General features: G+C 46.7%; 1 protein-coding gene and 1 long non-coding RNA gene across 2 annotated transcripts; both read right to left on the reverse strand.

Annotated features, from left to right (window-relative positions):
- Positions 1-2035: 2035 nt before the first annotated feature.
- On the reverse strand, positions 2036-8546 carry LOC119196018 (uncharacterized). The gene is made up of 4 exons (XM_062565515.1): positions 7907-8546; positions 6293-7489; positions 2338-5881; positions 2036-2139 (listed from the first exon to the last, which is right to left on the reverse strand). The coding sequence occupies exons 1-3, from the start codon at positions 8544-8546 to the stop codon at positions 2526-2528; spliced, it is 5193 nt and encodes a 1730-aa protein (XP_062421499.1). The 3' UTR covers positions 2036-2139; positions 2338-2525.
- A 126-nt stretch (positions 8547-8672) lies between these two features.
- LOC119196017 (uncharacterized) lies at positions 8673-9113 on the reverse strand. The gene is made up of 2 exons (XR_009957084.1): positions 8975-9113; positions 8673-8776 (listed from the first exon to the last, which is right to left on the reverse strand). It is a non-coding gene; the product is annotated as an uncharacterized LOC119196017 (long non-coding RNA).
- Positions 9114-13434: the final 4321 nt, after the last annotated feature.

Raw genomic sequence — 13434 nt, forward strand, 5'->3', positions numbered from 1 at the left:
ATCATTTTTATCCAATTACTTTTAGCTTGAATACTTGTTAAAACACACATTTTATTCAATATATAACTAATATTTTTAATGATTAGTCGACCACTCAAAAGCTCACCGGCTCCTTCTTCAGTCTTTACAAGCTTTAGTCCTGCAGTCTCCTCTTTCCAAGCTCTTTAATGTTTTGCTTTCTCACACTGTTCGCTCCTCACCGTCTTGTGAGTGAGTGCCTCCAACCCCCTGATCTCCAGATCATCTCCACCTGGTGCATTCAATTCTCCGCCTCCAGCCTCGGAGACACACCTAAACCTGCCTCTCAGCCAGAGAGGGGCTCGGCATAAACCCTAAAGAAGAAGAAGAACAAGAAGAGGGGCTCAGCCTCCAGCTCAACTCAACAGTCTCTGTCTCTCTTCACAAGCAGCTGAAGTTCATTCAGTTTGTTGCACAGTGAGCGCACGTTGAAAAGAAAGATACCTGGCAGTGGTGTGCGAGAACTATGCTTGCGGAGATGCGCTAATAAGCCGGCTCGGCGTGTTAGGAAAAAAGAAATGCTGGAAATAACTCTGCTGGAGTTTTTCCTCGGATGTTCAAGAGCTCCGGGAATCTCAACAGGAAACATAATTAACACCAAAAACAACAAAAAAAGGGGATCACAGAAGCACCGTGGCACCTATCGTCGGCGCCATCTTGAAACATGGTGTTCCCCAAGGTTCAATCACGGGGGCCTCAACTGTTGAACAACACCACTCTCGTTGGACTGATCTCTGGTGGGGATGAGCCTGCCGACAGGTGGGAAACTGACAACCTGGAGCTCAACGCTCTGAAGATAGTAGATTTGGTTTGGGAATTTAGGAATAACATAGCCCCACCAGCCCACATCAACCTGTTTCTTATTTCTGGGAGGGAGAGGAATGTGTGTGTGAGTGGTCTTGAAATAAGGAGGAGATAGGTGTGAGAAACAGGGCTAGCTGGAAGCTAAGCCAACTAGCAAATGGCAGACCTTTTCCCAGTGTAGTTGTCTGTCTGTAGGTAAATCTGTTTGTCCATGGACATGGGATTTTGTTTGTTCTGTAGCAGCACTGAAGGCCGCAACTCAATCTTTTGTTACATGCCCCAATGAGGGTGCCCAACACATTTTGCATAAAGTAATAGTAAGTAACCATTTTGTAATAATAGATATTTTCAGTTGAAATTCCCACTCCAAATGCATTCAATTCTGCAGCTTAGCAGCCCATTCCTATCCCACTCCCAACGGATACTTTGTTTTTTAGTCTCATGCATAACTGAAAGTAGACATTTTTCCTGTTAGGCATTAGTGTTTTTGTCACAACTTTCCAGTGTACTCTTTGTTTCTGGCCGAGTCTGTCAGTGAATACAGCTTGACAAAATCAGGACTTCAACAGCAGGTCACAATGCTGGGGCACAGCGTGTTTTTCAGTGCAGACAGCATATGCATGTACAACAATGTACAAAATATTGTCACATTCAGTTTCTCATACATTTCCTGGAGTGAACAACAAAAAGAACACTTTCCACTGTGCTCTTTAAAGCTTTCAATAATTTTGAGCTCAATGACTCTCTACAATAACAATTGTGACAATCAAAAGTGGCAGGAAGGCTGTGTACACCACGGTGGATGCAAAAGCTACCTCTGGCGGATCATTCATGAATATTCTAGTCAGACGCAGCATGCATCCGTTGGTCACAAAGCATTGTGCATGTGTTTGATATGCATCACTAAGCCTGCTATGGGGGATTAGTAAGTGGTCGATTAAGTTTGGAGCCTCCACATGTTCAACTGAAAATACTTTAAAAACGGAGTCTGCAGAGGGACGTTGAAGTGGTGGAGTCCAACATGGGGCCTTAATCCAGTAGCGTGTATTTTGTTTACTTTGTGGATCCACAAGTCACCTGGGTTTTTTGTCTTGATAGGCCCACCTTTAGAAGCAAACAAACATGTTGTTGGGGATTCGCCCCCCTGAGATGCTGTTTGTTGTAGGACATTGACCACTACAGGGTTCCGGTCAGAGAACACGCGGACATCTGGTTGTTTTATACCCTTCTGTATTTACCCGTTGTAGGCTTACAGATTAGTTGACAGAAGGAGTTACATAGTGGACAGTAAGATGACCGTAAAGATGGATGGAGTTTCTGAAATAAACACAGAAACAAATTACAAACTGAATAATGCAGGCTCGCTAGCCAGATTAGCCACTTAGCTCAACATTGAGCGATTATGGAACGACTACATTACAGAAATAACACTGACAGTGAACACAGTAAACACACATAAGCTAACAGGCTTAACAGTGTGAGCAGATGAGTACAAATTGAGGCAACATAACTTACATCATCAATGACTCGATCTAACGGATCTACTGTCCGTGTCGCGTAGCGTGTATTCGCGGTACCGGAAGCGGAAACAACATGCGCTGTCAAAATAAAACTTCAAAATAAAAGCATCGAGATTCTCCCGTGAAGAATTCACAACAGCCGCCCCCACATTTGAACAGAAAATGTGTAATAACGGGAATTCTTCATGCAGCATTAGCATCATCCTTGAACTCAGGGAGCTGGATTAGACGAGCTACCGGTCTGGTGTAGACCTTACCGTTCACCAAGACCTCTGCAGTCCTGATACATCCGTCGTGACTGGAGACTGTCTTACAAACCTTCCCGATCGGCCACTGAGCTCTGGGAAGCGATGGGTCAACGATCAGAACGACCGCGTCAACAGCAATGTTGTTAACGGCCTTCTGCCATTTCTGCCGTGTTTGAAGAGTGGGCAAATAGTTCCGTGCGAACTGGATCCAAAACTGGTCCACAAGTGCTTGACAATGTCGCCATCTCCGTCTTCCTATGCATGCTGGAGCATAGGCAACCTGAGGCAGTGAGGCATCCCGCCGCCCCATGAGCAGGATGTTAGGAGTGATGGGGTCCGGGTCAGCGACATCAGTTGACACGTACCCTAGCGGTTTTGAGTTGAGGATCCCTTCGACCTCTACTAAGGTTGTGTGGAGGACATCTTCAGAGACTGACTGGCTCCCAACTGCCACTTGAAGGCCGGCCTTTATGGAACGGACCTCTCTTTCCCATACTCCACCAAAGTGGGGGGCACTAGGTGGGTTGAACTTGAAGTCGATCTGGTACTCCGTCAGGTGTTCCTTCAGCCGTGGTTCCATGGCTGCGAAAGCCTCACGAAGTTCCCGTTCAGCACCACGGAAATTAGTACCGCAGTCGGAGAGTAACTCTTTCGGTCTGCCTCGCCTCGCGATGAACCGCCGAAGAGCAAGAAGGAAGGCGTCTACATCCAGAGAGTTGAGAAGTTCTATGTGGATGCCGCGGGTTGTGAGACACTTAAAGATGGCGCCCCAGCGCTTCTCCGTCCTCCTGCCTATTTTGACCAGGTAAGGGCCAAAACAGTCGACGCCTGTTGAATAGAAAGGTGGGCAGAGAAGCCGCAGGCGCTGTGGTGGCAGGTCCGCCATCTGCGGGACCTTAGGTTGAGCTCGCCAGCGTTGACAGGATGGACACTTGAGTTGATGTTGTCTAACAGCTTGTCGTCCTCGCAAGATCCAATACTGCCTTCGTAATTCTGCATACACCCGCTCCGTACCTGGATGTAGCAGACGTTCATCCATGTGTTTGATAAGGAGTTTTGTTGCTGGGTGCTTTGGATCGAGAACAATCGGATGGATCTCTCCCAGGCTTGTGTTCTGCAACCTTCGCAGCCTCCCTCCTACTCGAACCAAACAGGTTAAAGGGTCCCATTCTGGGGCCAGGCTCACCAGGCGACTGTGGTTTGGCACAGGTTTCTGTGCTTTGAGAGCGGTGACCTCCTCTGGGAAGCTATGGGCTTGAGACCTCCTCAGCAGAAGGGTCTCCGCTTCCTGAGGGTTTGCAGCTTGGTGATTTCTCAAACCCTGGGCCGCCCCTTGAGCCTTCTGGCTTGCTTGGCGAGTGGCTTCCACCAGGTCGGTCCACATACTGAACTGAGCAGCATCAGGAAGATTGTCATTAGGTTCCACTGTTGTGAGGCCGCAGAATGTGATGCCCTTTAGTTCGGTTGAAGTCACTGCTGTAGTCTGCTCAGGCTTCTTTGGCCAGTGTTCAGTGCTCTGCTTTAGGAACGGCGGCCCTTGACTCCAACGACCTGGCTCCATCAGCTCCAAGAGAGTCTTACCCCGGGTTATATCGTCGGCTGGGTTGCTCCGGGTGTCCACGTACCTCCAGGCTTGTCGATCAGTAAGTTCCTGAATCTCAGATACGCGGGTTCCGACGAACACCTTATATCTACAAGAGTCTGATTGGAGCCATTCCAGTACCGTGGTGGAGTCAGTCCAGAGGATTGTCTGACGGATAGTGAGCGTGATCTCGGTCTCTACCAGCTTGGCCAATTGAGCTCCTGCTAGCGCAGCGCAGAGCTCCAAGCGTGGTATGGTCTGTTGCCTCTTGGGGGCTACTCGTGACCTAGCCATCACAAAGGATGTGTGAATGTCGCCTGCTACCTGTACTGTGAGGTAGGCCACCGCTCCATATGCTCTCTCGGACGCGTCGCAGAAGACATGGAGTTCGTACTCTGCGTCCGCCTCTTCCACAGAGACTGGCGAGTAACATCGGGGAATGGATACCGTGCTGAGGTGCTGTAGCTCTTTTTCCCATGTTTCCCAGGCTTGTTGGAGGCCTGTGGGCAGGTCCGGGTCATCCCAGCCTCTCTGTTTGGACCACAGCTGCTGAATGAGTACCTTGGCACGTGTAGTGAAAGGCACAATGAACCCCAAAGGATCATATTGGCTGGCCAGTACCTGATATGCTGTCCTCATGGTCAACGCTGCATGTTGAATGGGACGATATTGATAGCCAAGGGTGTCAGCAGCACAGTTCCACTTAAGACCCAAGGCCGGCTCTAGCGGGTCTGTCCTGTTTTGGCTCAGCCATTGCTCTGTAGCAGAGGACCTAGCCTCAGTCGGAAGATGAGCTACCACTGAAGGTTGATTACTGGCCCACTGTCTGAGGTCGAACCCTCCGTCTGCGAGTAAAGAACGCAATTGGTTGATTCTGTGTGTGGCGGCAGGCACGTTAGGGAGGCTTTCAAGGCAGTTGTCCACATAAAAACTCTGTTGCACTGACTGCAGAGCATCAGGATAACTCGCTTGTTGATTCCGGACGTGTTGCTGTAAAGCGAAAATGGCACAGCACGGGCTGCTCGTTGTGCCAAATGGCAGCACCTGCCATTCGTACACATCTGGTGGGTTCTCGCTGTGCATGTCTCTCCAGATGAACCGGAGGAGTGATCGGTCCTCAGGCAGAAGACGAACCTGATGAAACATTGCACGGATGTCTCCACTCACAGCAACCGAATGCTGTCTGAATCGTAGAAGGACACCTAGTAGCGAAGGTCCCAGAGTGGGTCCAGGCAGCAGCTGGTCATTCATTGAGGAACCCTGATGACTGTAAGAGCAGTTGAAGACCAGCCTTGACTTTTGGTTATGACACACAAGGTGATGGGGGAGGTACCATGCCTCCTCAGATTGGTTCACTTCGTTAGGCAGAAGCCTTTTGACGTAACCGGCCCGGATGAGCTTGCCAATCTCCTCTGAATAGGTATCTGCCTTCTCCTGATCCTTCTTGAGTCGTTTCTCTGTGGCTCGCAATTGAGCTATGACAGAATGAGTTGTACTGTTCAGTTTAGGGGCTCCTCTTCTTCTCAGGAGAGGGGTTGCATAGCGCTGAACTCCTTCAATGTTGACTCTCTGCGTCTTTGTTTCTAAGAGATTCATGGCTTCTTGGTCCTCACGGGAACGAACTACCAATTTCTCGTTGCGAAACGGCAGGACGTCGAGTTGCCATAACTTCTCCACATTTCGGCACAGGAGGTCATTGAGAGGAACAACTGTGGTGAAAAGACATTGCTCCACTTTAGTTTCCTGAGATCCACACCGTTCGGCGCCTTGCAAAGCCCATCCAAGGGCGGTATGGATGGCAACAGGTCCGCTGTTAGCTCCTCTACGTACCGGCTTTGTGGCAGTAATCAGATGTACATGATCTGATCCAAGCAGCACCATTGGACTGGCATTAAAGAAAGGCTTCAGTGGGATTCCTCGCAGGTGAGCATGTCGTCTTTGGAGTGTTTGTGTGGGGTAAGTCTGCTCTACTAGGTCTAGGCCTGCAGCTGTAAATGCTCCCTGTACTTTGTAGCACCTTTGTGGGTTATCTTTGGGGGAAATTTCGAAGTTGACCGTTGACCCTTGTAGCTGTGTAATGTCTGTCCGCACTGTGCGTAAGGTAAGCGTCTCAGACTCACCGGTCAGCTGGAGCTGCTGGACTGCTTCTGGTAGGATGATAGTCCTCTGTGCACCATCATCTAGGATAGCAAAGGTCTCCATAGACTTGTGCTTGTTGTGCAGCAGGACGGGAACAACTTTCAGCAATACTCTGCTCGATGTGATGCTGGGTGTCAGGTAGATTCTGCTTTCTGTGGCTCCTGACTGTGGGATGTTGGATCGATGCTGTGCTACACCGTGGAGAACTTGGAGATGAATACCATTGCAGTCACTACAGGGTTTCTTGAGGTTGCACGACTCAGGCGCATGAGATCGTGCACATTTCCAGCAGCGCCCGCCGTCTGCTATCCACTTGTCCAGATCAACTGTAGACTGCTCAGTGATACTGCGACAGCGACTGATATAATGCTCTTTGCTGTCACAGAAGAGACATTGTATCTTGAATGGTTTCTTGGATTGTGTGAAGTTATTAGAAGGTCTCTGCGGAGGGGGCCCTGTACTGTGATATACAGCGGCACCTTGACCTCTGTTCTTTGGGATGATCTTCTCCCTTCCTGTAACTTGGGGTTGTCCGGTTTGGTAGCGCTGCACTAATCTGTTGGACAAGCGCTGCTGTTGAGCTTTGCCTTGAAGCCATCCATTTAGATCTTGCAGGTTGTAGGGGTTGATACTCGTGCTATTCAGCTTTCCCTGCATCTGTAGATACTCAATAAACCCGTCCCTGTGGTACTTGGGTAGCTTACTGAGTAAGCGGTCAACATGAGAGCAGCAGTTTAGCTCCATGCCTTTGGGTCCTTCTAGGGAGAGCAGCATACTCACCAGAAGGTGAACTCGTAGGGCGAAACTCTGGAAAGTGTGGGCATCACCAGGCTTCACATCTGGGGTGGTCAGAATGGCTGCTATCTCGCTTTGTGCCAGCTGGTGTGGCTGACCATACTGTAACTGCAGGGCTTGCATAGTTGCTGAGTATGGATTTGGATGGTGACGACAGGACTGACCAATCATCTGCGCTTCGGGCAGTTTAAGATGTTCAAGTAGTACATGGTATTTGTACTTTTCAGACAGTTCTGAATGGGGCTCAAGCAGGTTATCTATAGCCAGCTTCAGGTTAGCAAACTCCTTTTCGCTGTCAATGGAGAAGTCTGGGATTTTGGGTGTTGGTACACCATATGCGGAGCGGTGTGGCAACCCCGGGCTGTATGGGATCCCTGTCTGACCTGATGGCAGATGCATCTGATGAGCTGAATATGAGTTATCCCTCGGGACAGATAGAGTCTGCTGAGGTGGTGGAATTAATGAAGGCAATGTAGCATACTGAGGTGGGCCATGGCTGTAAAGGGCGTGAGGTATCACTTGTGGTGAGTGGTGACGTTGTGCGTCTGGATGGCTGTAGGAGACTGCTGCAGGCTCATGTATCGGAGCCGTAGCACTCAACTGTCCACATACTCGTCTTGCATCACCACAGGGGGGAGGTAGCTCTGAAGCGTGAGACTGCAGTGGTTCTGGCCGGGTAGAGCTCTGCTGGACCCGAGTAGGTGTCATCATACCTGATGAAATTACAGAATACGAGGAACCCCAACGATCTGATTGGGCTGGAAGCACTGGGGTAAACACAGAATTTTGTCTCAGTTCACCTGCTATAGGGGTGTAGGTTCTAACCTCAGTCTCTGCCTCTGGTCTCCCAAACATATGTCCTGGTATGGTGCTGCCAGCCTGAGGTTCAACGTCCCTGGTCCGCTCTTCTGGCGGTGAAACCAAGTAGCTGGGGGAGATGAGGAGTCGATGAGGTTGAAGCACGGGAGACGAGGGTGTTGATGGTGGTGAGGCGCTTTTGCTGCTGTCATTATCCTCCTCGATCTCTTCTTCTCTCATGAAGGAAGCGATGTGCTCCAGCAGCTCCTGACGACGGCGACGACGGAGTTCATACTGCTGGAGTTTATGTGTTAGCTTAACCACTTCAGCATCTTCCTCCTTCTCATTCCTAGAGATGGATTTGACGAGTCGTTTTAGTGAAGTGGTGTTCAGCATGTCATCAGAGTTGGTATAGTGTGAGACTGCGCATTTGTCCGAAAAAGAGGCTGCATCCGCTCGGCTACCGTCCGCTGCGGCCGCTGCTCCTCTCTGCTCCTCTGTCGTGTGGGAGGAAAGGGCAGGTCGCTGTGGATTATAGGCAAGGACGTAGTCCTCAAGATGTTTAGGGACGCGATGATGTCTCACATGACTCTGTTGCTCTTCGTAATGAGGCTGATGAGTAAAACTTTCCCCAGATGCCATCTTCTGTAGTAGTCAATAAATCCGGCTCGAAGGACCATTTGTTGGGGATTCGCCCCCCTGAGATGCTGTTTGTTGTAGGACATTGACCACTACAGGGTTCCGGTCAGAGAACACGCGGACATCTGGTTGTTTTATACCCTTCTGTATTTACCCGTTGTAGGCTTACAGATTAGTTGACAGAAGGAGTTACATAGTGGACAGTAAGATGACCGTAAAGATGGATGGAGTTTCTGAAATAAACACAGAAACAAATTACAAACTGAATAATGCAGGCTCGCTAGCCAGATTAGCCACTTAGCTCAACATTGAGCGATTATGGAACGACTACATTACAGAAATAACACTGACAGTGAACACAGTAAACACACATAAGCTAACAGGCTTAACAGTGTGAGCAGATGAGTACAAATTGAGGCAACATAACTTACATCATCAATGACTCGATCTAACGGATCTACTGTCCGTGTCGCGTAGCGTGTATTCGCGGTACCGGAAGCGGAAACAACATGCGCTGTCAAAATAAAACTTCAAAATAAAAGCATCGACATTCTCCCGTGAAGAATTCACAACACATGTGTTCCTTTTAATACGCACTTGCTTCAACTTACATACATAACGAATGCAGTTAGTTTATTTTTATTTTGCAAACGCTGGCCTGTTTTGTTCTTTTATTTCTTCATCAAAAAAATACATTAATAAATATGAAAATGCCAATATTATTCTGGTTTTGTGGGAAACCTTATTATACTTAAGAGCCACAAAACTCAACATCTGTTTATCTCTTCTTTCGCCTGTTGTCAGTTAGACGGTAGTCAAAACATCCAAAAAGAACACGCTGTTGGCTTAGGGCTCCCAAGGGGACAAAGATTGTTTTACTTCCATTAAGACTTATATTTATCAATCACTTCAGAATGCTACCCCTATGCAACAAAAATATTATGCACATATTTATAATACTGCTATTTTTTATTTCTACCACCTTATTTATTTCAACTACAAGGCCTTGGAAGTTTTTAATCAAAGCCAAGCACAATGTGTGGGAGTTTTAAAGACATTTTAAAATCTCACACACGGTGCTTGGTCCTATTCTGCGACCAAGCACTCTGCGATTAGGACCAAGCACTCGAGGGGCGACAGAGCTTTCTCTATAACTGCCCTCTCCCCATACTTCCACTACTGCAATTCAATTTCAAATAGCTCTTAATGATGTATGTAAAGTGTATTTTGAGTAATCTAAATAAAATATATTACTATTATATATTGTATTCCTATGCCAAAGTCATTTCAAAACAGCAAATGCCTGTGTTGGAGATCCTGCAGCTGACAACACATATCAGAGCAAAGACGAAACAATCGGTTGGATGGAAGCTCAGAGACAGGATTGCATCGAAGTGCAGATCTGAAGAAGGATAAGTCAACCACCTCCAGGTCTGGAAGGGAAGCTGAAGGGCCTTCAGCTTGTCTTTGTGTTATTGAAATAGTAATCAGGGGACAACACCTCTGCTTACAAAAAAACTCATTGTATGGAAGTATGAGTATGAGAAAAAGACCTTGCTTGTAACTCAACATATTACCTCCAATCTCTAGTTTCAGGACTTCTTTAATACAGCACAATGATTGTTTTGTAAAATATTGTCCATTTAGAGTCAATTCGTACAAAACAAGGCACTGTGCACATGGTGCATAGCCAGGGCTGGACTGGGACAAAAAAAGGGCCCTGACATTTTTGCTCAGTCTGGCCCACCACAATCGGTCGGACACAACCACCAACCAGTACGCTATCCGCGGTCCCTGTAGATATGGATATCTACTGTTCCGTTCCCAAAAACCCATACAAAGCTGAGAACTACTGTAAGTGCCATGGACGGTAATGTCGGGTAATCAGACAGATGATGGACCCCATTGAGTTCCATAGTATTTATTTTCCTACTATGGAAGTCAATGGGGTCCATCAACTGTCTGATTAGTGACATTCTTCAAAATATATATTTTTGTTTAGCAGAATAAAGAAATTGTTTGAAACAACTTGGGGGTGAGTAAATGATGACACAATTTTCATTTTTGGGTGAACTATCCCTTTAAAGAGCACAAACCCCTCTTTAATATGACACCAAACAAAATTTACCTGTAATTTGAGATACTTTCCATAAAAAACCTATATAAAAAATTACTCACACAAAACGTCCTGATAACATACTATATACTGTATATATTATATATATATATATATATATATATATATATATATATAAAATTTAGAGTATTCACTTGCCGTAATAGTGCATATTGATGATATTGGAAATTCAGAAGAAACATTAGAAAATATCTAGTTGAATATACAGCTTTCAAAATGCAAAGCGGGTTTTTAACCCCCAAATAACATACATTAGCTACCTCTTCTAACGTGTAACTCGTTGTGGGCGAGTAATAATTAAAATAATCAAATGGCATCATTAAGTTTTTTTCTAGAGAAGAAGGGCCGTCGACAGCCGTTATGAGTTTTAAATGGTTACATTAGAATATCCGAAGTTGGAATTGAATATGTGAACTCTCAACTCTGCTAGCTACAAAAGCAGTGCAAAATAGCTTATGCTGTGTTATTTGACTTTAGCTGAGTGGCCATTGCAGTAACTTTTAAGTGACAATTTGACAAATGACAACCTGACACTCAGACTTTATAATAGCAACAACCGACAACGATTATGTTTGTTGCCTTATTATAATATTCATTAATTGAGGTAACTGTTAAATCGTCATCATCTTCGTTGTGGCCCAGCCAGGCCCACTCACACTATCCTCGTGCACCCGCCCTGATTTACACTCCCTCCCTGTTTATGTAGCTACCTGCTTGCTTACCGTTTCAATGACACTCTCCTGCTCACTCTGTCCCTCCTTGACTTCACTGTCAGACTCAGACACCTGCTGCACCTTCTCCTCTGCTGCCTGCGAGCTAGGGTTGCCAACCGTCCCGGATTACCCGGGACATCCCGAATTATGGGCAATTTTTTTCACAGCCTGCTAAGTCAATGACGCGCGAAAAACTCCCTGTTGTTGTGAAGTTGTGACGCATCAGACCAGTGTGCGCGCGGGTGCCGGGTGGCCAGAGCGGAGCATGTGAGGTTGTGCAAGCCCGGCCGCTGACCGCTTGCGCATCCCCCGTCAGCCCACAAAAGTGTCCCTGATTGGAGGTTGGGAGAGTTGGCAACCCCACTGCGAGCCGCAAGCACCGCTATCGCTATGGCTAGTCACCTCTCCTCCTCCATGTGCTATGTTCACCTGCTGTTTCTGCAACATGTCGTCAGGTTCTGTAGTAGTTTTGGAAACTGAAGCTACAGCACTAAACATGTTTTTGAACATGTTGAGGCATCAACCTCTAGATTTTTTTTTTGGCCCGCAATTTCTCCACACCCCCCTTGCTCCTATGTTTTTGTTTCTCCATCCTAATCCACACATTTCTTTCTGGTTCTGAGCCACTGACTGCATCTGACTGACCCACGGAGAGGGAGGGGTGGAGCCTGCTAAGAGATGATTGGGCCAGCCCAGTGTCAGTATGGAAAATGAACCAATGGGCCGCTGTCCCTGCCCCCAAGTGCGTCGGCCCACCGGCCATTTGCCCGGTATGCCAGATTACCAGTCCAGCCCTGTGCATAGCGCCTTGTTTTTTTCTCTACCCTTCTTGTGCCTTATATACTGTAAATGTCAATTCCTTCATTAGAGCCAATCACGTCAACTGGTGGTTATGGTTGTGTTGTACATTTAGTAACTGCGTGTTCAGTTAATATAAAATAATGAATGTCAATAAGAACATTAATAAATTATATTTACCGTCTGGTGATTTTTACCCTGAGATTGCTTTCTCTTGATTTCATTGTGTTGCTGCTGTTTGACTTGCATGTTGCATGGTTGGCCACTGTAGGTAGGCTTGTTTGCCTGCCCCCAGCACTGGTTTTTCAACAGGCACCTATTCTGTTTCCCTGTTAGTCATGGAGGGTAAAGAATTTTTAGCTGTAGGAGACTGTGCCTTCACTGCAAATGTCTCAGTAAGGGGTGGACCAAAGAACTAAAGTTCCCAGCTTCATTATTCTTGAACGGGCACTTTTCCCCATTCCATAATTTAAGCACCTTTTCCAGAGTCCCCTGTGATGACTATTTTTCGTTTTATGAGAATGCACGTATAATGATGATTTCCTATGATATCCTGCTTTTATCACATTATACAGTTTATAGTTCTTATGAATCAAATCATCCTAATTAATTAAAATCAACAACTATGTTACAATTATGAGCCGGATTTATCATGCGTTCATTTTCACAGTGACTGAGAACGATATGTTTAATATTCTACCTGATTAACTTCAGGGAGAGAAATCTTTTTTCATTTCATTCTGAAGGCACTGTGATGAACGGCACACATGCTCACATATGGACATGGTCATTTTAATGATGCATACAAATAGACTTTGCCTGTAATCAAGTGGGCAGCACCTGACATCATGTAGAAATGGGTGAGGTGCATCAAATGACTGTGCTCCACTTTCACATTCACCACTGTGAAACCTTTCCACTTTATGGCCCTCATTCTGGAGAGTGTGAGGGACAGTAAGCGCACCCTCCATTCACGCCTTTATTAGGCTGCCTGAGTGGGTTCACTTAGCGCTTGGTTTATATTCCCTACCTTCACTTTTGCTCTGGTTCTCCAGTTGTCTCCAGGGTGATAACCATGTGAATGATTCCTCCATTCGCTGCCATTTCGGTAGAAGGACCAGAGTATGCAGTCATCTGCAGCATGCAGAACCACACTATAAAGCGTACATGAGTTCTTTTAACGCAGACACGGAGAGCATCTGACACCTGAAATGGCTACAGGCATGTAAAATACAGTGCTATC

Source organism: Pungitius pungitius, chromosome 11 (assembly GCF_949316345.1).
Source record: "Pungitius pungitius chromosome 11, fPunPun2.1, whole genome shotgun sequence".
NCBI lineage: Eukaryota > Metazoa > Chordata > Actinopteri > Perciformes > Gasterosteidae > Pungitius > Pungitius pungitius.